This window comes from Pseudopodoces humilis, chromosome 2 (assembly GCF_049639895.1).
Source record: "Pseudopodoces humilis isolate 2021_Gansu_Grassland_sample_001 chromosome 2, ASM4963989v1, whole genome shotgun sequence".
Classification (NCBI taxonomy): domain Eukaryota; kingdom Metazoa; phylum Chordata; class Aves; order Passeriformes; family Paridae; genus Pseudopodoces; species Pseudopodoces humilis.
The window spans coordinates 31,530,961-31,556,361 of NC_142201.1; the positions used below are offsets into that span (position 1 = coordinate 31,530,961).

The window sequence follows — 25,401 nt, forward strand, 5'->3', positions numbered from 1 at the left end:
TGTGCATAGTTTTTAATTTACAATGAGCAGCTGTTCAAGAGATGAGACTTCTTAATTACATCTGAACTATAAGAAACATGTGACCTGTGGTGTCAAAAATAAATTATAATGAATTCCACTAAAGGAAAAGCCTTCAGGTTAGATCCTCTAATGTCAATTGCAGCCAGCCTGAATTTTTCTTCCAAACATATTTTAAACAAAATAAAGGTTGATTTTTGTGTGTGTATATATAGATAAATATATATGTAAAATTTATGAACAGTTACAAATAGAAAAAAATTAACAATGAAAGTAATTAATAACCTCTTGATTGTTGTGTATCTTACTGAATTGGAGTTAATCTTACTGAATACAATTTAGACATATACATATATATATTCAGACAAATATATTTAGAAATCTCAAATGGTTAAAAATAATTGTGACTTTTTTCACTGAATGTAAAGATGATTAAATCTGAGTACAGCTGTATAAGAAAAAGGTAGTCATTCACACATTAGCTCCATGATTTCAGTGTTCGCACTACCAGTCTTAGATATACTTCTAACAGCTCATCTAAAAACATCTAGTCAACATCCTAAAAAAACTTTTCTTGGCACATACCAATATTGGCACAAACCAGATATTAGAACACTTCACACCCATTCTAATGCAAATATGTAAAATATATGAAAGATTACATCTAGAGAAAAAATGAAAAATTAAAAACTTATCTAAAGATTATATTCATATGTTTGCATATGAGCTTGAGAAACTACATTTGCCCATATAGACATGAATTATGGATTTCCTAAGAAAAAAAGGGAAAGAAGGACTAGAAAACTGGAGATTTCGCTTTCTTTCATTCCTGACAGTTTGTTACATTTTGAGTCATACGACAGAAAAATGCCACACCATTTCCAGGCAGCAGAAGCATCAAGGTAATACCAAACTTGTGCAAATATTCTTAACTGTTGTATCAAACAATCTCAGAACAGCTATCATTGGGAAAATAAATATCTGGTAGGTGTATCCGGTTGCTGTGATTACTTCAATCAGCAGCATCTTTTCCCAGGATGAAATGCCTTTTAGTTTCACCAAAAGAAGTATATATTGGTGGAATCAGAAGAATGTATTTCATCCTTATCAGACAAAGGTTTTCTCTTGTCTGAAGGAGTCAACACAATTTTCAACAAGAAAACTTCTATACTGCAGCTTGTTTAACATTTTCATTTTCCAATGAATCATGTTTCATTTCAAAAGACAAGTTCTCTCACTGAAATCAGGCCTGACTTTTTTTTTTTATTTTGGCAAAGTTTAACTTTTTCATTTGGATTATTATGAAAATGTTTCTGTGCCTTGTGTCTGCAGACTATATAAATAAAACAGGAGACCATAATGAAATATATAAACACTGCCATAATGAAATACATTAAAAATGCAGAAGACCTGATCACCTTTCTGCAATAAGAGTAGAACATAAGACAGAAATCTTTATAAAGCTCTGTTGAGAAAAATTACTTCATATAATACAGCACCCAAAGGGCTCAAAGGGTTTTCTATGAATGTGTATAAAACTTTTCTAAAGTTTTTTGATCTGGACATCTGTGGAATATAATTGATAGAGATGACAACTGAAAATTTTCCCATAAAATACCAATTTTTGGATTAAATAGTATGAAGGATTAATTCAAGAAAGTTCAGTAGAACTGAATCACTGAATCAAAGTAAATTCTTTTTTTTCTGTTTGCTTCAGAGCCAAGGACCCTGGATGTATTAGGGAAATTCAGAGAAAAAAGAGAGAACTTCACTGTTGATAAAGCACAGAAAATGGTGTAGGTGATAGAGGTGTGTATCAGCAGGGGAGAGAATAATGTGTCACATATGTTAGTAATGTTCAGTTATGAAATCCCAAACTTAGAAACTGTATGTAACAGAGTGAACTTTAAACATTTATCTTGAATGCTTCACCTGTGACCACCATCCATTACCTCAGCACCATTTCTGTCTAATTAGGTGAGGTAATTACTGAAACTAGTGAGATCTGGGCTTAAAGGTGGACTCCCCAAAGAGCTGACCTCAAGGCCAGAGATACCAACCTAAATATGTTTCAAGCACCAGGCTCTTTGTCCTGAAGCTAGAACCCCAAGAACCATGTATAGGGCCAAGGCTATCAGTGCTTTCTGTCTTCGTGCTCTAGGGCTGGAGTTGAGTAACAGATAGATTCAGTTGCCAATCTGATTGTGCCCTGATCCTTTTGAGATGCCCTGTGGCATCTCAGACACCAGCACACAGCTGGTGGACATTATATACCCCCTACATCTCTTTGGTCAGTATGTGGATACTACGAAGACTGCCTTGTGCCCTCAAACAGCAACTGATTAAGCAACTCACTTGAACTGCCTACATGTGAGCTTGGTGTCTAAACTCCAGTTCATCCAGTCAATCTAGAAAATGAAACCTAGAGAATTACCCACCACCTCCTAGAAAGGACTCTTACAGGCGTACTGAATTTGTCTCCAGACTCCACCAGCAGTATGGACTAGATTCTGACCTGCTCAGATACCTAGTCCAAATGTGGACACCGAAATTCCCCATAAATCAGAAAAAGATGAATCCAAACCCTTCTCAAAGTAAATTTTGATGGTGTGAGGCTCCCAGACAACCTAAACACAAGTCTTGCTGGCATTACAGCTGCTTACTGCAGTTGACATGTACAGTATAGACTTTTTTAGGGTCAAGTTGAAATTGAGACATGAACTGTAGCCTTGTTTTTTGTCATACTACATGGCCATGGCTCTCCTTAGGTACCTCTCTCTGACACTATGAGAGTTTATATTTCTTTCAACTGAATTGCTTTTATGTCTTCAAAAATTATCTGTTGACCCTGCCTCCACCCTGCCATCTCTGCCACAGTATCTCACCTCCATCTAAAAGGCCACAGGAGTCTGTGGAAAAAAGAACAATTAAAAGAAGGACCCCTGCTCCTTTTCCATAGTTATTCCCTCTTTTTCTGAATGGCTAAAGCTCAGTGAAAAGGATGGGTCCTAACCTTCATGGAGCAAGGACTGCAAGTCCACATCTTTATTTATCAAAGAAGGATCCATTCTGTGGATTATTTAATATAAGCTGACTTCTGGGTAAGCTCAACAATTACACTGTTACTTGCTTGATTATGAGCACATAATGATTTGTCAATGAAGTACACTTAGCGATTAATTACCAAGAAATTCTAGTAGTTAATTTTCCATAAAAATTTTGTTTTTTTCCTTTTTATCTTGTTTTGCCTTGTTATCCTCCCTCCCATCTCATAAAACATGCTGATGTATATGGGCTAATTTAAATACTATAGGAATAACAGAATTTTGCCAGAAGTATTTAAATTGAACAGTATTGGGAATGAAAGTATGAAAATAAATACTTAATCAATATTTGAGCCCAAAATATTCCCTTTTCACATATTTGGGCACTTGATAAAAAGAGATTACTTGTTTCTGTTCCAATTTCATTAAAAGCTAGCAAGCTGAAATATTTGGCTTCAAGGATAAATTAGTCTCTTGCTGTTTTATCCAAGTATGAAACAAGATAACAGAGTTGGTCAGTTACAGAATTCTTACTTTAATATGTTCTTTTGGGAAGGCTCTTTGGCTAATTGGAAATGTACTTTACATACTGATCTTTCAGAATACAGCAAATATTTAATTTTCAAATCTTTTGAGACTACCCTCCTCTTACCAACAGGCTAATCTGGCTTTGACTGCTATGTGACTTGAAGCTTTTAGGGGGTGTTTTACATATCCCCATTCCTGTTCATTATCTAAGCAGTTTGGGAGGCAGATTCAGGTAACGGACTTGGAACTACATTTCAGGTGTTTGAATGCAGATATTTGCACATGGATGGAGCATGAGCTGTTAGTGGAAACCATGGAGATCTAGACTTAGAGCCAGCTGATTCTAAGGGTGTGATTTAACTGCCTATGCTGGTGTCTATACTCTCATTTGAGATGTGACAGGCTAAAGAAGAGCAGAACAGAACACTACGTAAGAAATCGATACTGAAGCACTAGACGGTGAACACAGGACATAAGGCTGTAAGATGCCAGAACAGCAGCCTAACTGCTAACCAGGATCTTCTACAGCAGCTCAAAAAGCAGCAGATTGTTATGTTTAGGCAACTGAATAGTGTCTTAAAATATTCATTTGAGAAAGAAGAGGTATTCAAGAGCTGAACAGCTCTTTAGGCTTCACTGACAGCACTGACAGGATGGCATTTGACTGTGGGCTTAATTCAGTTCCTGACACATGGGCATCCAGTGCCACTTAAATACCTCATGGTATCCTGTATGGCCTTCAGTTGGTGTTAGAAGAACAGTCAAACCAGGTATTTCTTTTTCACAACAATTTAAAAATCATTAATAAAGGCAACAGGCTATTATATATGGCTTTGCAGATACCTTCTAGACACCTGAAGGTTTTATTTCATTTCCAATCAAGCGTTCTCTTTTTTTAAACTACATGACCATACTTGTTTCTCCACTAATCTCAAGTATGCCTTTTTCAAGATTTTCACTCACACTTGCTTATTTTTCATAAACCCTCTTCTATTGCTCCATTACTGCCTTCAAGAGTGCTACCCTTGACCACAAATACTAAGCTCTAATAATAATACTAAGCATTATCAATGTAAACAAGACTTCTTTATATGGTAAGATTTTTGGTTTTGTCTGTTTCTTTCCTTTTTCTCCCCAAAAAGATCTTACTGGCTCACTTCCAGTCTGAGATCAACAACAACCCCTATATTTCTACACACAGAACCATGGCATAACCTGGCATTCTCTATCCTTAATCTGGATAGGAATAATTAGTTGCACAGATACTGTATTTTGAACTTGTCCATACTGAATGTTATACATTTTTCAGACACGTTTTGTTAATTTGGCAAGATAAATTTTAACTTCCATTCTATACTTCAACATTAGGCATTCAGCTCCTCCAGCATTCTTGCAGTTGACCCTGATTTCTGTCATTATTGATGGGGGTTTTCCCATGCTTATCATTGCTTCTCAGTTCTCAGTAGTAACTATGGGAACAGATTTTTCCCTTTGCCTAAATTACACAAGATTATACAGAACAGTTTCTCTTGAAGGATAGGAGAAATAAGTAATCCAAAAGCTGTTTATGGCATGACTCTGAAGTCTTCTTTTAGTTTTATTCAATCAAAGCATACTAGGACTGAAATCTCTGAAATGTTCACTGAGATACTGCGCTCAAAGAACTAGTATCTCCCCCTGAGACTTCAATAACCTCAAAGCCAAAAACATGCCTTACTTATTTTCCAAAAAAATGTAGAAGCTGGCCCTAATTACTGGGACTGTAAGAAACTCTTGAGAAGAAACTTGAAAAGTGTCTGCTGACTTTATGCATCCGATCTGCTGGCATGCTTTGGATTTAGATTTAAACATGTGGTTTTGAGAAACAAATGTGATGTTTCCCTGCATGGAAATACTTGTCATAAAATGTCATAATTAATCAAGCATTTTTATAATGTCCTGTATCAAAGCAATAGTAAATTCAGTATTGTGTCTTCATCAGTGAAAAAAATTAAATGTTTCAGAAAATGGTACAAGAAACATTCTGTTCTCTGTGATTCCCTGATGCCAAGCTGTTTTAAACCCTGAAGCATGAGACTTTTTTATTTCTTTCACTAGTTTTTTGATGAAAGAACCATTAATATTCTGAACATTTGGTCAGTCACAGAAATATGTGTTCCTAGTTTTTAGTCTCTCTTGTATTTGTCACATATCTCTTTTGATTTTTCATTTTCCGATTTTTACAAATCTTTCGTCTCTACATTACTAAACCATGCATTTAGTGAAATATTTCACGCTGAACTAAAAGGTGGCCTTGGGCTGTCATTAAAGGCACTCCACAAATTAAGTTCTCTGTATTCTCACTGTTGTCTAAAAGAGCTTTCCTACAAAAGCATATCCAGTCCTGTGGAGGCACGAGTAAGCCCTGGCTGCCAAAGGTGACACTAGCTGCAGGACAGAAGGATACAGGATTAGAGCAACTGATTCTCTATAGAAGAAAATATCTTACATTCACAATGGTAAACAAGAACAGCAGCAGTTGGCAAGCCCTCTCGTACTAATTTCAATCCCAGCAATATTTACATTTTGTTCTGAAATACAACTTGTATTTCTGTGTACTTTGAAACAGATGCTGTGTCCAAAGAGTGGGTGAAGTGATGCTTACAAACATGATTGAGCTGTGCTTCATTTGTTCTAGTGTGCGGAGACAGATGGAACAGCACACTCCTGTGGTCTGAACAGCACTGAAAATCTGAAGGCCCCCAATAATGAGCCAAATAATGGCTCCACATGTGCTGATGGCTTTATGTGTTGCTTTGGTTTTGCCACACATGTTCCTATTTTGGTGTCTAACACCAAATACGTAAATCAACCTTGCACTTTGTAATTCAAAGACATCTAGTACTGTGAGTTACTACTAATTTTTATTCCATCTTCAAGGAAACAAGCAGGGATTTGATTTGAGCACCTTAACAACGACAACAAATGCAGTGGATGACTACGTAAAATACTATATATCCATCAGTGCAAGTCAAGTAATTAAACACATTACATTTGCTATATAACAACAAAACAAACATGCACTGAAAAGTTGCAGAGAGGTGTTTATAAAATTGGTGGCTTTTTGACCTAGCATACCCAAACACATTTGTGTATGATCAGTTACCCTGTAGGCTGTATTTCAATCATGATTCAGAGGTGAATGACTTAATATTTATTTAGATCATGGATATCTAGGTGTCTAGTTAAGTATCACATACATACACAAAAAAGAAAAAAAAAACAAGGAGACAAAGAATCACAAAATGGTTTGAGGTGGAAGGGACATAAAAGAATACACAGTTACAACCCCAGTGCCATAGGCAGAGACACCTTTGACTAGATGAGGTTACTCAAAGCCCCATCCAACCTGACCACTGTTACAGTAAAGAATTTCTTTCTATATCCAATCTAAATATATCCTCTTTCAGCATGAAGCCATTTGCCCATGTGCTATCACTACACATTTTTATAAAAAAGTCCCTCCCCTAGCTGTCTTGTTGGCTCCATTAAATACTGGAAGGCTGCTAGAAGGTCCTCTTCTCCAGCTTAACCCCAGTCTCTCAGCCTGTATTCACAGGAGAGGTGCTCCATCCCCCTGGTCATCTTTGTGGCCCTCCTGTGGACTTGTTCCAACAGGTCCATGTCCTTCTTGTGTTGGAGTCCCTGGAGCTGAATGCAGTACTGAATGTAGGTCTGTAATTTTCATGGGCTCCTACCTCCAGGCTTTGTCAACTAATTTCTTTAGCCAAACATGCAACACAGGCTACATATCATGACCGGTAATTAAAGTTAATTATTAATAATACAACAGTAATTTTCATGCACAAGAAAATTAAACACTAAATGGGCAAATGGCAATACTTGCCTGTGGCAAAGACAACATTCTTTGACACCAGTCTGTATTCCACGATAGAGAACTGAGGAAGCTCAATCCTCTCCACGCCAGTGACTGCATTATCTCCACCTCTCCAGTAGAACTCTATGTCATCAGTTGTGTAGCCATCTGCAGGCAAAGCAAGAAAGTCAGAAATAACAGTGTTCTCAAACATAGCCTCAAACATGCAGCTTGTCATTTGAGACAACAAAAAGAAAAAGAATTGGAACAGCTGGAGAGCTGTATGGTATTTTGCCTGTGGGAAGGTCTCCCAAATCGCTACACCATTACAGTCTGACTGAGAATTTTAGGCAAAATACTCAGCTTTCTTTTTATTTTTTTTAATCACTCATATATTATTCACTAATGGTCACAGTGAGAAGAAAACACTATCCAAGATTTAGGATATCAGATACATTTAGCACTGAAACCAAATGTATATTTACACTGATAATCACCAGAAGAAGGTTACTTATTAACTTTATTATTTAAGGATATTAATTATAATATTAATTATTCAAGGAACACAGAGAAACATAACTGGGCCAGACCTTTTCCACTCACAGTAAACTGTGAGTTGCATTATTTCCACTAGCTTCCATTAGTAGAGGACTAACTACAGCTGAATATGGAATATATACTAGTATTTTCTGTATATGGCCACAATTTCCAGCCAGTAGCAGAAATGGACCAGGTACTTCTGAAGTGCAAATATACATCTGAATATTGCAATCCTAGGACATGACTAGGTGAAAAGAGAATATTGTTCTTTTTGTAACATAGTTTCAAATCATAAATGGGGTCAGCCTGAAAGCCCAGAGTAGGTCCTGCACCAAGATGATCCATACATAATGAAGGATATTGAAAGAAAATTGTATCACAGTGTTTGCTCACTTGGAAATAAATCTGATAAAAATACAAATATTCATCTCTCATGTTGAAGATAAGCATCCAGTCACTACCTCTTAGGTCAGGCAGGAATACTAAATTACTTCTTTCTGTCCTAACCTTATTTTCTGGGATGTATTAATCTATCTAGAAATAGATGACTCTTTACATCTTTTAATAATTCAAATAAACAGACAAAAAAAAATCCAAATGGTGATAATTACAATTCAAATAGTGTTTATAGACACGTGTAAATATTACACAGTTCTATAAAACAAAACAAAACAAAAAAATATGCAAGAAAACAAGCTAGATCCAAACTAGATTTCACATGCATCTTTTTAGGTACGTACAGCTTTCTATTTCCAGAGTACAGTTTTGTTCATCTAATGGGTATCTTCTCAAGTCCATCATACATGCTGCAGTGGTTGTGATTCTGAAACACAAGCACCAAAGAGTTTTACCATATAGCCAGTAATCCAAGTTTTGGGTGATGGGGTTGTTTATCTTCCAAAGTGAAGACCCTCTGAAAAACAGCTTACAATAACTGAGAATCTGGTCTGTATTTTTACATTTATAAGCAGCCCAATAGAGCAGCAATTACACTGAATTTCAGTGGAACAACTCGCTGTGAATTACCCTTATGCAACCAGCCCCTTTGGGGATCAATGGACCTATCCTCATATGCAAATATTACATGAACATTTGCCGAGGATAAAAGATACGACTTTATAACAGAAACCATGAAGTGAAAATAGTCTGCTACAAATGTCAAAATGATTACAGCTGCATGAATAACTGATTTCTTGGTTCTGTGACAGGTCTAGGAAAAAAAAAACCCTGAAATGCTGAAAAACAGTTTAAAGTCCAGCGAAATGCTTTGTTTTAAATATTACTTCCCTGGTTTTCAAATTCAAAGAAGATTTTGTTGTGAAGCTCTATATTGAATTTTAAGTTTTCTCCTCAAATAACAATACACTTTTGCTTCTCTGTCTATTTAACCATTTAGCACCCTAAGGATGGTTTTGCAAAACATTTCACCATTGATGAATCAGCATTATTCTTCAACCTCTTGTATATCAGGAGAGTCAACAACAAACATGTGCAACCAGAACAACTGTCTTAACAGCTTCACACAGCACTGTCAATTTATTTTGTAATTAATGGATATATATATTTGTACTAACTTTAGACAGATATAACCATATGCTCATAATTAATCTGCAGCATATTTTGATGTTTTTCCGAATCACAGCCTTCACCAAGGGTATGTACATTATTATGCATCATTGTTTTTATAATGGCTTCATATAAATTTCACATTTAAATTATCTTCTGAATCTGACTAGCTCCATTCCTTACTGATCCTTTTTTGATATAAACAAGACATGGACCTTGCACACAGTTTGTTCCTAAACAAATAATATTCTAGTGATAATTTATGCTAATAAATACAAGATGGGAAAATGCCTTCAATGTACCTCTAAAAGCTGGAACCCTCAATGTTAATGTTATTTTCATGTCTTTTCTCTGAAGTTATTTCTTCTAACCATTAACCTTCTCAAATTATAGTCTTCTAATCTGGTAAACTACTTCAAAATTCCAGGGCAGTGTTTCAAGAGTAAAAAAATAGGTGCCTTTCTTCACATCTTTCACAGTTAAAAAAACTTACATTGTTATTATGAATGTTCTATCCAAACTCAAAGAAAAGAAAGAATGCTTGTCCTTAGTATGCAGGATTATTTTAGATGAATAACCACATAGTATCTAATGAAAGGGATTAAGACCATTATTGCAATCTCACAGGACAACAGAGGCCACCCTTCTCTGACTGGGAAGGTGTTTTTGCAAGAAAATACTGTAATTTCTTTGCACAGGGAGAGAAAATTGTATGAGCACAAAGACAATGAATGAGGAAGGAGAGGAAAAAACTCAAGGATCTATGACTCATCACATCTTCTAACTTGTGTTCCTACCAGTAGCCAGTGAGAAAGGCACACACCTGATCTTTGTCCTTTCCAGCCTTACCTATAGCATGACCATGTCTTTGTCACTGCTGACTCCTCTGACTGTCCTCTGAAAAGTCCTATGCTAGTAGTCCCACAGGATTTCAGGTACTAAGTATCATATCACAAGAGGATACTTAGGTCAGCCTTCCTCCAAGCTCCATCTGGTAATTGCTGTGGTTCCTCCGTTAACACAAATTCCGGTGGCCTGGAGCAGTGTACAAACAGCAGCTCCTCAGCTGCTCTGCAGTTTAGGGAAACTTCTTCTCTGTGACCAACATTTGCTAATGCCCTTCTGGAAACTCAGGGTGCTAACAGGGTTATTACCTATGGAGAAGATTAACCATCTGGGTTGTTTAGCCTGGAGAAGATAAGGATCCAGGGAGATCTTACTGGCTTTCCAATACCAAAAGGTAGGCTACGAGAGATCTAGAGTAGGACTTTTTAGGAGGATGTGTAGTGGTAGGCCAAGGAGTAATGGCTTTAAACTGAAAGGTGGTAGATTTAGATCAGATTTTAGGATTAAAATTTGACTTTGAGGGTGGTGAGGCACTGGAACAAGATGCCCAGAGAAGTTCTGGATTCTCTATCCCTGTAAATGTTGAAGGTAAGCCTGGACAGGGCTTTGAGCAACGTGACCTAACCGAAGGTGTCCCTGCCCATGGCAGGATGGTTTTTAAGGTCCTTCCCAACCCTAAGTTTTCTGTGATTCTTTGAATATCTCCTCAAGACAATGACTAAGAGCAGCTCTAGCTAAGCATATAAAACTAGGATTAGCATACGGTCTTGGAGGAGAAAACTTATTCTTCAGTCTGTGATTATTTATAAACAAGCAATGATCACCTTAACAAAGCCATACTGTTTGTGCAATGAAAGGATCTTGCTCATGAGTCAAGTAATAACTGTGTTCAAAGTAAAACAAGTAGGCAAGCTTAGAAATTGTTGATATGAAGGTTCTCTCCCATGCTTTAGAAGATTCGCCTACACAAACCTAGGTCTCATGTGGGATCCTGCAGCAGAATCCACATGAGCTAAGTTGATATGAAAGGGAATGTGCTAGCAGACTCTTAAATATTATGTTGTATACCCAGCTTTAAATGCCAGCCATACAGAACACAAATGATTAATTTTACAATATTGCAAAAAATTATACAGCTGGCAAACCTATATTCAACTTAATAATTGTGTTATATTTTGGTCTATTCACATATTCTAGCAGTTTTGTATCACAGATTCCAGTCCCAGAAACTGCACATTCTTGCTCAAGGAACTTTTTAACTCTTTTTTACAGAAAAATTGATGTTTTTAATTTAATAAATATACACTAGAAAAGAAGGTACAGCTAGAAATAGACAGAAACAAATTTACCTCATTTTTTCAAAATATGTTTAGTACTCAGAGGTTGCTCCTGAATGAACATTCAAGCAACCGAATTTAACTTGCAAAAATGCACACCAAAAGCAAGAATGAACAGTGCAGGCTTGTGCATGCTCCCAAGAAGAGCAGGTTAACTTTTTATGGGATGGGAGTGCCTAACACAAGACAACAAGGTTTCAAGAACTCATCATCATGGCAGTGACAGAGGAATGATGATGAACCAGACAAAGATGAAGCGAGACAGAGACACACATACAATTTGGGTGAAAGCAACACACAAAGAAAATGTTTTTAATTGTTTGTAATTTCCTACTCTGGTTTCCTTTCCTCTGGATATAGATTCTCTTACCCTTCTGTGGTACTATATTCCTGGGCTCATTGTCTTTGATTATACTTTTGTATTGTACAGGAGCTCCATCTGTGATGAGGTGCTGCATACATAACTGAGAGAAGGATATTTTATGTTCCCAAAACTTTTACAGTATGAATCAGTCTAGCCAATATAGATACTTCATATATGACTAGGTCACAGTCCTGACAGTTTACTTTCTTGATACAGAAATACATTAATCCAAAAAAAGAATAGAAGTAAACATGGTTGCCTTGTCTGACTGATCACAACTAACCTTTTCACCGTGAAAACATTCATCATGTTTCAGATATGGGTAATAATTATGTGAGTCCTTTCAGATAAAATACATATATTCCTCCACTCACTTTTAACATCTTACATTGTACTGTCTAAAAACAAGAGGTTTATGCACGAGCAACACACAAGCAGTCAGACTATTTTTGATCCCCAGACTATAGTCATTTCTTCCTTAGTCTCTTATGAAAAAAAAGCTGTTTTATCATCATTTTCCTTGTAGATTGTTCTGAAGAAGGTAGAACAAATTAAGTGTGTCACACAAAGAAAAAAAAATCCCCAGAAATGGGCTGAACTTCAAAAAGATACTGTTCCATTCCCCCACTATCACAGACTTCTGCTGCAGTAGCAAAGTGCTTTCTCTAAAGCAGAGAGGAACCTTGGATGACTGAAGGTCAAGTCTTTCAAAACTGTGATAAATCCTACATTGTTCAGAAGAGAACACACATCCAGTGTGGCCTTGGGATGGATCACTTTTAATTATATATGTGTTGAGGAACTGCTTTGCTCTGTGGATGTTTTGTAATTGGTTGCAACCCTCCAAAATTTCACCTATTATTCTCAGTGACCCTGTGCTTTGTGGCACATAAAACTCCAAGTTCCAGCCTCAACCCACACTGCCCCTGGACTGCAGCTTGAGCCCAATGCCACTGGGATGCTCTGAAGCCATAACAGAGGAAGTAGCATAGTGATGGAACAACACAAAGCACACACAGGTCTTTAAATCAGCAGAGATGAGGCTCACATATTTTTTTCATTTGGATCACAGTGTTCTATATTTTGCCACGATTTAATTTAAGACAGTCATTCTTCACTATGTAACTTAGCTGCTTCATGTCATAGATATCTCACCCTGGATATTACATTTCTTTTCAGAGAAAAGAAATGGGAAGAAGTGTGCTACACATGAGCCACTGGTGAAAACCCTGCTAAGCAAATCCTATTACGTGGAATGCATCTGCATTTGCAGAAAGGGAAGCCAACTTATTCAAAGACACTACTCTATGGCAGATAATCCTCACCTGAATGTGTCCAAATGTTTTTAGAGTGTGACAGAAAGACTTCTACACATTACTAGGATCACAAGAATTCTAATCTGCTTTACTCTTTTATTATATTGCTTGGGGGGGGTATTTCTTGACATGAAGGAAACAAATATATCTCAGATAATTTTTTCTTACATTTAACCATTTGTGGAAAGAATCCTAAACCTGTAGTGTTCCATACTGAGTCAATACCTTGCAAAACAAAAGCCTCATTTTGCTAAAAAATGGTTAATTACAGAGAAAACATTCTAAACTTCTTTGAAGTTTCATATTAGGCTGCATCTATCTCTATTTTGTCTAGAAAGATTCATTCAATTCTCCATACATGACATGTAATAGGAGTTAAAAAGGTGAGGGCCAAGATCCAAGTCAAGTAAAAAGTTCAACTACTGATAAGAAAGAGAAGCAGGTAAAATTGATACTGGATATATAACCCATCTCCACCACTTCTGTGCTCTCATTCATTTTTATATTAGGGACTTTTTATCTTTCACTACCTATGTGCACCAATCTTGAGTATTTTCTCAGCTTAAATATACAAGAAACTTCCACCTGTGGAAATGGAATTTTCACTGGCAAGGACTTTTTTTGCTGGCTTAAACTACTGGAGCAAGTGAACTAACCCGTTCAAAGAAAGTACTATTTTGATACTACTGGGTTTTCTATAAGGATTTTTGCTGGTGTAGTTAAGTTTATTAAGAGAAGGATACTTCAGCATTTCTAACCATAAAAGCTATGACAGAAAAGGAAGAAAACACAAATCAAACATAAAATAGGTAGAAAGTAAGAGAATTTAAGGTCACTTTATACCTCTGGTTTGAAATGTAACAATTACAGTGCTGATTTCTGCTTGAAGAAATCACTGAAAGTAGCAGGTCATGATCTTAGCTGTGGCTGACTCCCTCCCCCCAACCAGGGCTGCTTCTGGCTTTTTTTTATTTTTTTTTATAGACTATGAACACATCAGGAGACAACATAAGCACCCATATTCAATCTTACCGCCTGTACTTTGGACAGGATTTTCAGGTTTACAACTAATATGTGCCTTTCTGCTTCCTATAGCCAGCGGGCTTTCCAGATATGGTGACTGTACAGAAACAGATAAAACCTGACTGAAGGCGCTTCTGGCAAAATTAAGAAACATCGAGTGTGTCATTTGTTTTCTACTGGCATCTCTTAGAGTTACAGGGAAGGTTACATAATAAACTAACCAATGTTTGTAATAACCTTGTACCAGGAAGCAAACATCAACAACACATAAGAGCAGCGATGAAATCTTCATCATGGAAGCACAGACCTGAGGCCGTAAAGCACCGTTCCGTCCGGGTGAAGGCGAATCATTCGATTCTTCACAGTAACGCCGTGCACAAATGATTTCTTGTCATTTAAGAAGTAAGTGTCAGGCACCCAAAGCTGATCTGCCACTCGGTTATCAAGCGTGAGGTTCAGAGGTATGCCAGCATAAGCCAGCCTCTTATCTCTCCAGTACTGTTGAAAATACATAGTCAAAGTGTAATCCTGGAGAGGAAAAAAAAAAAAAAAAAGAGAAGTACAAAGTCAACCATACTTTGTATAACTAGGAGAATAATTTCCTTGTTGTTAGCTTATTCTGCTGTCGATTAAATTTAAATTTAATATTTTTAAATGTTTAATAAAAATTCAATTTTTGTAGCACTTAACAAATTTTTTCATGTCTTTCAAGTATCACTCTAGACTAAGGGGGCATTTCAACTCTTACAAATTTCAGAAGGTATCAGTATCTTTTGTCTTGCTCCTGCTTTTCTTTCATGTAGTTCCTCTGACAACTGCCCAAAATTATCATATCTGTGGAATGATAAATGACATAATGGGTAAATACTGCCATCTTCCCCATTTTTAAAAATGATAAATAAATGGAAAAAACATTTAAAGTGTTTTGAAGCAGGATGCAAATTTCTGTCTGAAAAATAAGCTGAAAATATGTTCATTATACATGTACCTTTGTGTGAGACTGCATTTTGCAGTAACACAGGTATTTTCTCATCAACAGGCTACACTGGTACTTTGAATAAGAATAAATTGTATTAAAGTCCCACTAATGTCAATGCTTGGTTTTCATAATTTTGTCAGTTTTAAGGTTTATGGTGTCTACTATGAGCTATGATCACTAATGTAAAACCATAAACATGGATACAGAAGCTTAAAACAACAATTTTAAAATTCTTTATTTCATTTCAGAATTTTCTAACCTGACTTCTTCATGTCATAATAAGGCTATATTGAAATGCTTTGAAAGCCTTAGCTGGCAGGCGTCATTCATTACCTTCATGGTGTTATAAAACATTTAAAAAAAAAAGTCTGGGAACATTTTAAAGTTATGTACCAGCAAAACTGAAAAAATAAATCACATGAAAAAAAAGAAACTTTAGTACAAGCCATTAAAACTCTGATTTTCGAATTACAGAAGCACTCTAAACAATAAAACTCTTAACGAGATTCTTCACAAAATACTGAGAAATTTATGTGATCTCCAAACACATTTAAATACTTAGCAGCAGGTGTGCAAGCCACAGGATACCTGTATTTGCATCTGTTTCTACAAGCTGGTGATGCAAAACCCCTCAGGCTTGCTGCTTGTTTGGGAAAAGGATGCTCGAGTTTTCTTAGCAGGGCTGTTTGGATTGGTCCATTCTTGTAAAGGGTTTCATGTGGAGACAGTCCAATTCCAGGCACTGCTCCTGCTCTGTTTCCCTCAAGCCCTGTGGTCTTTCCTTGAAATCATATGAAACTTGAGCCTGCCTTTCATACTTAGTGCCTTTGCATTTTTGATTCAGTGATTCATTCTCTTTAATGAGGGAGCTGCTATGGTTTAAACAAATCAAATTTAATTGCTTAGAAAAATAAATCATTGTAGATATCAAGGAAAAGCTGTTCCCATTTTAAGAAACTAATAGGAGAGCTTTGAAAACAAAAGGGCCCAGTGATGGGAGAAAGGAGCCCACGTGGAGTTGCCTAGAAGGAATCTCATTCCTCCAACCTGAAATCTGACATGACTGCTCAAGAGAATGAGCTCTAACCTTTTTGTCAGCAGCTTTCTTCAGTGGGACTAATGGTCCCTGCTCAGCAGTGAATGAGGTGCATGAGACACTGGGTGCACCTGCCTCACTCCCATCATCATGTCATGAAGGCCACCTCTCTCCTCATGCTCTCTGCAATCAGTTTTCCAACACTGATGCATTAGAACAAATATCCTCTACCAGCTCTGTTTTGTTTAATTAAAGCTTGTTTCTATTAACATTCAAAACGTGCCGCCTTCTAGAATGGTTTGCACAGCAATGTCAAGAAATTTGGTATTATAAAACTTGTGGACACAAGAACAGCACACAAAAAGTTCATTATATGTAAATGCACAGTATATGCGCAAAATAATGCTAAAAAATGAAATAAAGAAAAGGGGTGGCACTGCATGGCATTGAAAGAAGTGAGCTGGCCAGCACTGAAATATAAGAGAAGCAGTACAGCTGGGAAAAAAAAAAGTTTTAGGCTTGCTTTATTTTTCCTTTGGTTTGAGATAAAATATATGTTAACATCTAATGAATGGAGTAATTAATTAGCTAAATAAAAAATATGTAACAATACAAGCATTAATAACCTGGAATTTTATTTTAAAATAACATTTGCTGTGTCAAGGAACAACTTTAAAAATTACATGCAGAAATACAACAACCATCAAACATCCAAAACTTACTGTGTCTTGAATGAAAAAAGGACTTCCAAAACACATTCTCTAAAGTACAAATTTCACTAGCACTTTCTCTATTAACCCTGCTTACTTCTTATATCATCTTAATTTTAAATTTAAAAAAACCCTCAAAACTCTATGTCTATTAATGTATATATTTGCGTTTTGTACATTTGGGCTCTGCCAGCTGCACCTGCTCTGAAGACAATGAAAGAAGGAATTAATATGAACCATGCTTGGTCACCATCACACTTTTTCCAACTCCCTCAAAAAACAGGAGCAGCAAGCTTTCATAAGAACTGCATTGAAACTGCCTGGCTGTGCAAGGAGTGATGTATGACCAGGAAATGCCAGCTCATTAGGGTGGCTCCACCCAAGTCACTCACTACCTGCAGAAACCATGCTTTTTTTTAAACCCACGCGGATATCAGCTCTCATTCGTTCATTAACTAATTTTCAAGACTTCATATGTATAAAGAAGGTTGTTCCCTAATCGACCCCAGAGGAAAATGCAAAAATGGTTTGAGTGTAGACTGGGAAACATGAACTAGATATTGCAGGTAAATGAGAAAATGAACTTTTATCACTCAGTAAGTAGTCTACAAAATTTATTGAGGGCCACTTCCCTCCAGGGAGCTTATGATAATTAGTTCTGATACAGAAGTCAAGAGGGTAGATGTCTAAAGCCAGAAGAGATTCATCCCACTACAGCTACTGCATTAGGGTGCTATCTTATGTCAAAGATGACACAGGGCTGCCAGCTTTAGGAACTTCTAACTACTGCAAAGAACAGCGAACAATTTTCTCAGCAGCAAAGACCTCTATAAAGCATATTTTATTCCCCCAAACAATACAATGAGACATTCAACATTTACCTCTCCCGATCATCACAGTAATAACACGCTTCAGGTCATGCATGGTAATAAAATCACTCAAAGCCCTAACAGGCAACAAGCACAGTGCTTCTCAAGTACTGGTGAAATGTCCTCAAAATGGGAAAAGCTCAACTGCATAGGCAACATGATCTTTCTTCTGTGCATTTAAAGACCCTGAAACATACCACAAGGATAAAGGACCGTGTTGGGCATCCTTTCATTTCTATGTAATGTATATGCCACAAATGTAAGGAAAGGCACACAAAAGGGAGTGATGGCTGTTCTTTCAATCTAGTTTTCCCTGGTCAAGGTGAGTGGAAAACAGAATTAAAAAACCTCAAACAGTAGGTAGTACTTTGGATATTATCAAGGTAAGACATTTAGATACAACAATAAACAGGCTGATATCACAAATAATGTATAATACATCTGTGATCTTCATGTGCGTTGCTTGTGATTTCAATACATCTCAAGCAAGGATTATAGACTAACAAATTTTATATGTGCTAACCATGTACAAAGAAATTCTTAAGCATTTTCTACATTATACTTGTCTCTCTTGGACTGAGCATACCATGCAGGAAACAGAGCTAACCCACTCCTAAAAAGCCACTTCAGACAGATAATGTACAATTCCTAATGCACTGATTGTAAGACCATTGAATGAAAAATACTAATACGCTGTGATAGTAAAGGAAACAATTACTTGTTTTCTATTACAGGGCTTATTATCTCTAGTTTTTTTCTCCTGCACTCAATAACAGTGAAAGAAAAATTCTAAAATATAGTTTGCTTATCAAAATAAAATTAACATAATTATAACAGCAACAGCACTCTAAATTTGACTGTCACTGTTTGCTGTCTTACTATATTATGTATCAGGGATGTTACAAGTTATCTATTAGCTGTAAAAATGTTCCTTCAAAATGACTGCTAGATAAACACTGCAATTAATAATTAAGATGCAATACTGTTAATGTGGCAATTAAGCAAAATAAATTATGCATGCAAAATGAAAGAATATGTTGCAAATTACTGGAAATATTGGAAAAAAATATGCAAAAAAAGAGTACTATTTCAGTGCTTGGGAAGATAGGCTTGTGTCTACCTGAAATGCAGTTTCCTGATTTAAATTTGAATTTTGATGTAAATTCACATCCTTGTTTTCTTGACCAAAAGACAAATGTGAATATTATCATCAGTTTCTGGATTATTTAATTTTGTTGAGTTAATAAAGTAAGTACTCATTCAGTGGATAAAAAGATTTATGGAAAATCCATTCCTTAGTCTGTTTAATAACTTCAAAGTCTCTTCTCTCACCTTCTACACTATTTCAAAAATTAGAAATGGCTCCTGTAGCATAAAGAGCTATTTCTACACCATTGATGACCGAATTATATTCTTCCCAATAAGTGCAAAGTGAGTTGCAAAGCCAAACTCATGAAACCTATGCTTTGACAATGTATCTGTAAATCTATCACCCTACCATATGCAGAAGACACAAACAGATTAACGCACACATTCATTCACACAGCTAAATATGAGTTAAATAAAGACACATTCAGAAAGGTTAACCATAAGAAATCAGAATTTATCAGCAATGTTATTCACTTGTGTGAGATAATCACGTAAACATTTTTCTCAGCATTCAAAATTTTCTAATAGCTTCAGCAGCTTTCATATTAAAGAAAAAATATTAAAGAAATATGATTCTAAATTCATAGAATCATTTATGCTGGAAAAGACCTCTAAGATCATTGAGTCCAACCATTAACCACGATGTTCAGCACCAAACTTTATCCCCACATTTACAGGCCATTTACAGCCCTTTTGAACACTTCCAGGAATGGAGGCAATTCCACCACTTCCCTGGGCTGCCTGTTCTAATGCCTGAAACCTGTATTTTTGCATTAGGTTTTACCTGTTGACATTTTGGGTTGTCCAAGGTCTAAACAACACAGTTTCTTACTTAATTGCCAGAAAATGAAGAAAGCCACCAAGGTGTATTGTTCTGTTAATCTTTTACAGGAAAACTGCCTGAGCAGAATGTCTCTGGCAATAGATGTAGCTCCTGGGAAGCCTGAGTGAAGGAGACCTGAGCATGCACACAGACACACACACATCCAGTCTAGTCCACCAAAGCATCTTCTTCTAACGTTTCTTGGCCTACCCATTCTTACAGTAAAGGTTCATCTCACCCCTAAGATCCTGGCTCAGGCTTTTCTCTGACACTATGCAAAACCTCTACAGTACTGTTAGGTTGAAAACACATTTTCCTGAGCATGTGGCTACGATATTGTACCATTAAGAAAATGCCAAAGCAGCTCAATCACACTGATGTCAGTGTGACCCTCCACACATCATATTGTCTTGGTATCTTTTGTACAAAATTGCCATTACCGTTTTCCTCTTCTACTGAAACACAAAAGGTTGATGTTATAAACAGGAATTATTTAGCCTCCAAGAGCCCACTTGATTCTACAAAACGATTTTCCAAACAAATGTGTGATTGCATGGGTCTTTCCTTCACCTCATACCCTTTGGCACAAAAGCTTCCACCTCCACGGATACCCCAGTGCCTTCTCCAAAGAGCCTTCACCCTCATCGAACATCCTTGGGTGCTCTGAGGAGGGTTGCCATACCAACCAGCACTTGGCTTTCTGCAGGCAAAGAGCACAGTTGACATAGCAACCAGCCAAAGCAGCTTCTCTGCTGCTTTTCGGGCACAGGTGGTGGTCACTGCCATGGAATTGAAGTTTCTCAGCAGGAACGAAGGGAGCAACCAGGCACCCTCAGGGGTACTGCCCCATAGCACATTCCTGCCATGGCCAGTGGAGCTCACTCTTCAAAATCTGGGTACTGGCTCTTCTTTCTCTGTTCCTCTGCCCACCCCAAACTGATGGGAATGCTTTCCTGCTCTTGGGGTGTTCTCTCATCTCAACATCAGAGGACACCAGCTGACAAGAAAGTAATTGCTTGGGGTGAGCTTGGGAAGGTGAATGTAGAGAAAAAACAAGTTCCTGCAAATATTTAAGTTCAGGGCAATAGGAAGACTGCCCTGACAGATGGGGGGGGGGGGGGGGGGAATAGACCTTTTCTTATTCAGAGTATCACAGGTATTACCACACCACAGGCTTCTCAGTAACCAGGAATTTCTGTTCCCAAAAGACTGATCAAAGGAAAACTAACACACCTTTATACATAATGACTGATGTATAAACTCTCTGACCCAGAGCAGAATGCTAGAAAAAAAAAAAGTATGGTCTTACACTACATCCCTGAAGAGTTATCCAAAGAATTTGTGATAAATTACAGTGAAAATCCACTTGCTAATGGACAGATAGAACAAAAAATTCAGTATCTGATAGGTTCCTCCTTACAAAGACGAATAGAAATGTCAAACGTATAGATTCTGTTCTTGAAAACTCTAAAAGAGATCAAGTCATAAAAAATACCATCAAATACCCTTCAAAAAAAAAAAATAGAAAGACATACAAAAGAAAAATAATGCTAGGCTAAGTGATTCACTGAACTTGTTTCAAGAAGCACATTTTAGAGCCAACAAGGCCTTAAGAAAACAGGTACATTTGATTGCACTAATTGAAATCCTGCTTACAACATACAGGAAAGAAAAAATCAACTTCTATCAGCTGTCAGCTGGTTCCCACGATTGAGGCAGCTGACCTTAGAGAGATGGGAACTGACAACTAATAGATTGTGCCTCCTACACAGTAACACGATGTGCCACCAGTGCGCTGGAGAAATGAGCTATGCCCTACAATCTTAAAGCTGTAGGTTTATTTTTTTTTTCAGTTTGGAGATAAGAAAAGATGTTAAAAATTTGGGGTATACCAGGTACCCATTTTAGAGAATGAGGAACTTCTAACACTTCTACTTCATTCTTTCCATAAATATGTAATCTTATATATTTCCTTTGCATTTCTTAAATTATCAATAAAAATCTGGAAGGAAAAAAAAAACAAACTGAGAAAGCCCTGTGTGTTGATATTATTTGTCATATTTATCCAAGCCTTACAACTTCTTAGACTATTGAATGCATGAACTCTTTTAGTGTCTGCAAGGTGTTCCAGCACAGAGTCTAAAGTTGGGCATAGACAGATGTGTTTTAAATACTGTGACCATAAATACATAGCTCCATGCCCCTCTTATTTGCTGTGATTAAAGATGAAAAACATTCAAAAATGTTTTCTGTAACTGGTATTTCACACTGAAAAGTCTACAGATTTTTTGCCACCACAGAATTGTAAAAATTACTTTTGTAAAGGCACTGTAGAACTTTTTTATAATCACTCCAGAGCCCACAAAAAAAAAAAAATCAAAACTATATTTAGGAACAGAGAGCTGAGGGATATACGCACTTGAATGAAAATGAAAATATGTATCTGTTCACATCCACACTTTTTGATAAAAAAAAAAAAAAAAGGAGCATTTACTCCTCTGTGGGAAGAATTTCTTTAATTTTCTTATCTCCCAGCCTATCCATTTGCTGACTCTGGGAGCCAGCCAATCTCACTGGCACTGGAGCAGCAAGGCTGACACCCAAAGATCTACTTACTGTCTGTGATTATCTGAAACAGCAGATATTCTGTTCAAGACAGACACAGCGAACAAAACACCCTTTGAGAAAGAGAGCAAGAACACATTAGCCATCAAACGCTTTAGCTATGCTAAACTTGAAATGTAATCTGTGTATTTTCAGTAACAGGCCTGGAGGGCATCCCCATACCCTGCCAGAGCCGAGGGCCCAGGACTCCAGGTCAGCCCCTGGTCCATCAGCTCCTGCCCCACCAATGTCCCAGCAGGGCTAGCCTCCAGCTTCCACAGCCCTGCCCCAGCCAGCCCTGGCCTAACCAAGCTCAGCCCACCCCTGGGCCCCAGAGTGGTCCCCTGCTCCCAGGGCTGGAGCTGTCCTGGTGCCCCCAGCTGCCCTGCTCTGGGATGGGCCCTTGCTGCCCGCTGCCTCTCTGCCTTTCATGAGGATCCCCTGCCATTACAGACAACCTGGCCCCTGTGGCTTTTTATACGTAAGAGGGTATTTCATTTGTACCAGGCTTTTATCTGTGCTTTTATCTGCTCATTTCAGAGTAAGAGAGTGAACTGGAAGAGATTTATCCACGGTGGCTGAGGATTGCAAAGGTGACGCCTGAACTATCCTCTGCTGCCTCCTCCCTTCCCTCCAGACGTGTCACTCACACTGCCAGCTTCTCTCACATCTTCCTTTCACTCCATCAGTAATGCTAAGTCCAACTCTACATCTCACAGTAACAAAATTAGGATGCATGCTAAGTCAAGAGGAAAACATGCATTTACTAACAACTCATTACTGCAGGTAGGATAAACTCACCCCGTGACACGGCAATGCTCATGAAACTCAGCAAAGCACAAAATAAATAAATGGAAGAAATCCCCCAAATGCTGCACCCAAGAGGAAATATTGCGAGCATACATGATATTTAACATCCACGCTAACTTCTTGCTGTACAAAGACCTGTGGAAGAAGTACAAGAGAGCGTGTCCTTCTGACAATGTCCTTTAAAGATCAGGCTGTGAGTGATTTTATAAAGAAATATCCTGCTGAAGGAGAGTCTCCTCTCTTGCATGGGGTCTGAACATCCTGCAAAGATCTGCTATTAACTTTTGGAAGGGAATCACAATGTGCAGTTGCAAGAAGAAAAAAGAGGAGAGTTTCAAACTACAATGCTGCCTAACTCCTTAAGCCATGACTATAAAGGCAGGCATGTCCAGAGGTCCGTGTCTACTTAGGATATTTAGAGCAAAACTGATCCTGTAGGGGATATTTCTCCTTTGTGTGAGCCTCATGAAGTCCAGTAAGGTCAAATGCAAGGTCCTGTACCTGCATCAGGGCAAACCCAAGCACAAATACAGGCGGGATGGAGAATGGATTGAGAGCAGCCCTGTGGAGGACTGGGGGATGCTAGTGGCTGGGAAGTGGGACACGATCCAGCAATGTGCACTCACAGCAAAATTCCTCATATACATCTGTGCTAGATGGATACACTGATTGCAAAGGCACACTTCAAATTCAGAAGCACAGGCAGAGACAAGTTACTTAAAGAAACTGAGTTGTCTTCCCACAGGTACAGCCTATAACCACTGCTCAATTACTTACCTAATTCATCTACTATTGTCAATATATCAGTATATATTGTCAATATATTGTCAATATGTCAACATTGTCAAATACCTCAGAAGCAGGAAGTGCATTTATGCGGCAAGAAATCATTTTCCCCACAAGGCCTTTGGGTGGACAAAATGTGTCTGTGTAAACCAGCATGAGCAAGGCACATTATATACATTTACTTTCAGATAGAGATTAGTATTCTGCAGAGTTGCTCAGTTAGGATGATCAGGTGATCTCCCAAATATGAAAATTATATCCTTGACCATCTATCTACCTCTGCTCTTCCTCCAGCAGTGCATTTCATGCTGGCTTCAGACAGTGGTGTATGAATGGAGGGTTTAGACTCATCAGGAACTGGACAAACTTTGTACAAAGTCTTTACAGCAAAAATAGGATTCAGATAAAGCTGCTGTAAAAAAACAGGAAGGTCACCAAAGAAGGAGATTGAATTAAAGGCTAGAGGAAACCTAAACAGGTGCAGAAAAAAATCTGGCTTGGGGATATATATCATAGAGGGGTGAAATTATAAAAATATTTATATCCTTTAGAAGAAACATAGGACAGAAGTTCATAAAACTTATGTAGGAGTTAAGCTCATTCTGTGCCCAAAAATACCATTTAAAGATAGCATAGAAAAAATAGCAACCAGATCAAATACATATATCCTACTATTGAAATGCTACAAGTTTTAAATTAGATAAAGGAATGAGGACACTTAGTTTTAAGGGAGAATATTGACCTACCAGGAGCATCAGAGACTTGATGAAAGGAAAGGCATTCAGTGGAAACTACAAACTACAGAGGCAAGGAAAAAAGGATGAAGTGTATGTTAAAGAATGCTTTACATCAGATAATTGTTCTGAATGTTGCACATTATGGATTAAGACACCAGGACTACAGAAGCACAAGAAAAAGATGACAGTGGTGTGAGTGAGGTACCAAGAGAGATTCAAAAGACAACAAGAAAACAAATTAATAATCAGAAACTTCAATCACTCCCACAAAGACTGGGTAAATGTCAGGTTGGGGTGTGATGCAGACACTAAATGACACTACAAATGACTGATTCATGGAGGAGCTTTTGCTAAAAGCTGAAACAAGCCAAGATACCCCCGACTGGGTTCTGAGCAATGTGCAAGTCATGGGGCAAAATGCTGTGACAGAAACGCTGCTCAATAATCCTGATGAAATTGG

The 25,401-nt window shown here is 37.5% G+C and overlaps 1 protein-coding gene across 4 annotated transcripts in view; it reads right to left on the reverse strand.

The window, feature by feature from the left end:
- GABRB3 (gamma-aminobutyric acid type A receptor subunit beta3) overlaps window positions 1–25,401 on the reverse strand; it is a 196,492-nt gene that overhangs the window by 21,699 nt on the left and 149,392 nt on the right. For 2 of the 4 annotated variants that reach the window (XM_088052172.1, XM_005516517.3), the window contains 3 exons: window positions 14,746–14,966; window positions 8,727–8,809; window positions 7,477–7,614 (listed from right to left, as the gene is read on the reverse strand). In XM_088052172.1, coding sequence (XP_087908298.1) covers window positions 7,477–7,614; window positions 8,727–8,809; window positions 14,746–14,966 — 442 coding nt within the window. Of the gene's footprint in view, window positions 1–7,476; window positions 7,615–8,726; window positions 8,810–14,745; window positions 14,967–15,186; window positions 15,273–21,313; window positions 21,527–25,401 lie in introns of those variants that run through there. The other 2 variants (XM_088052175.1, XM_088052176.1) reach the window with 2 other exon arrangements.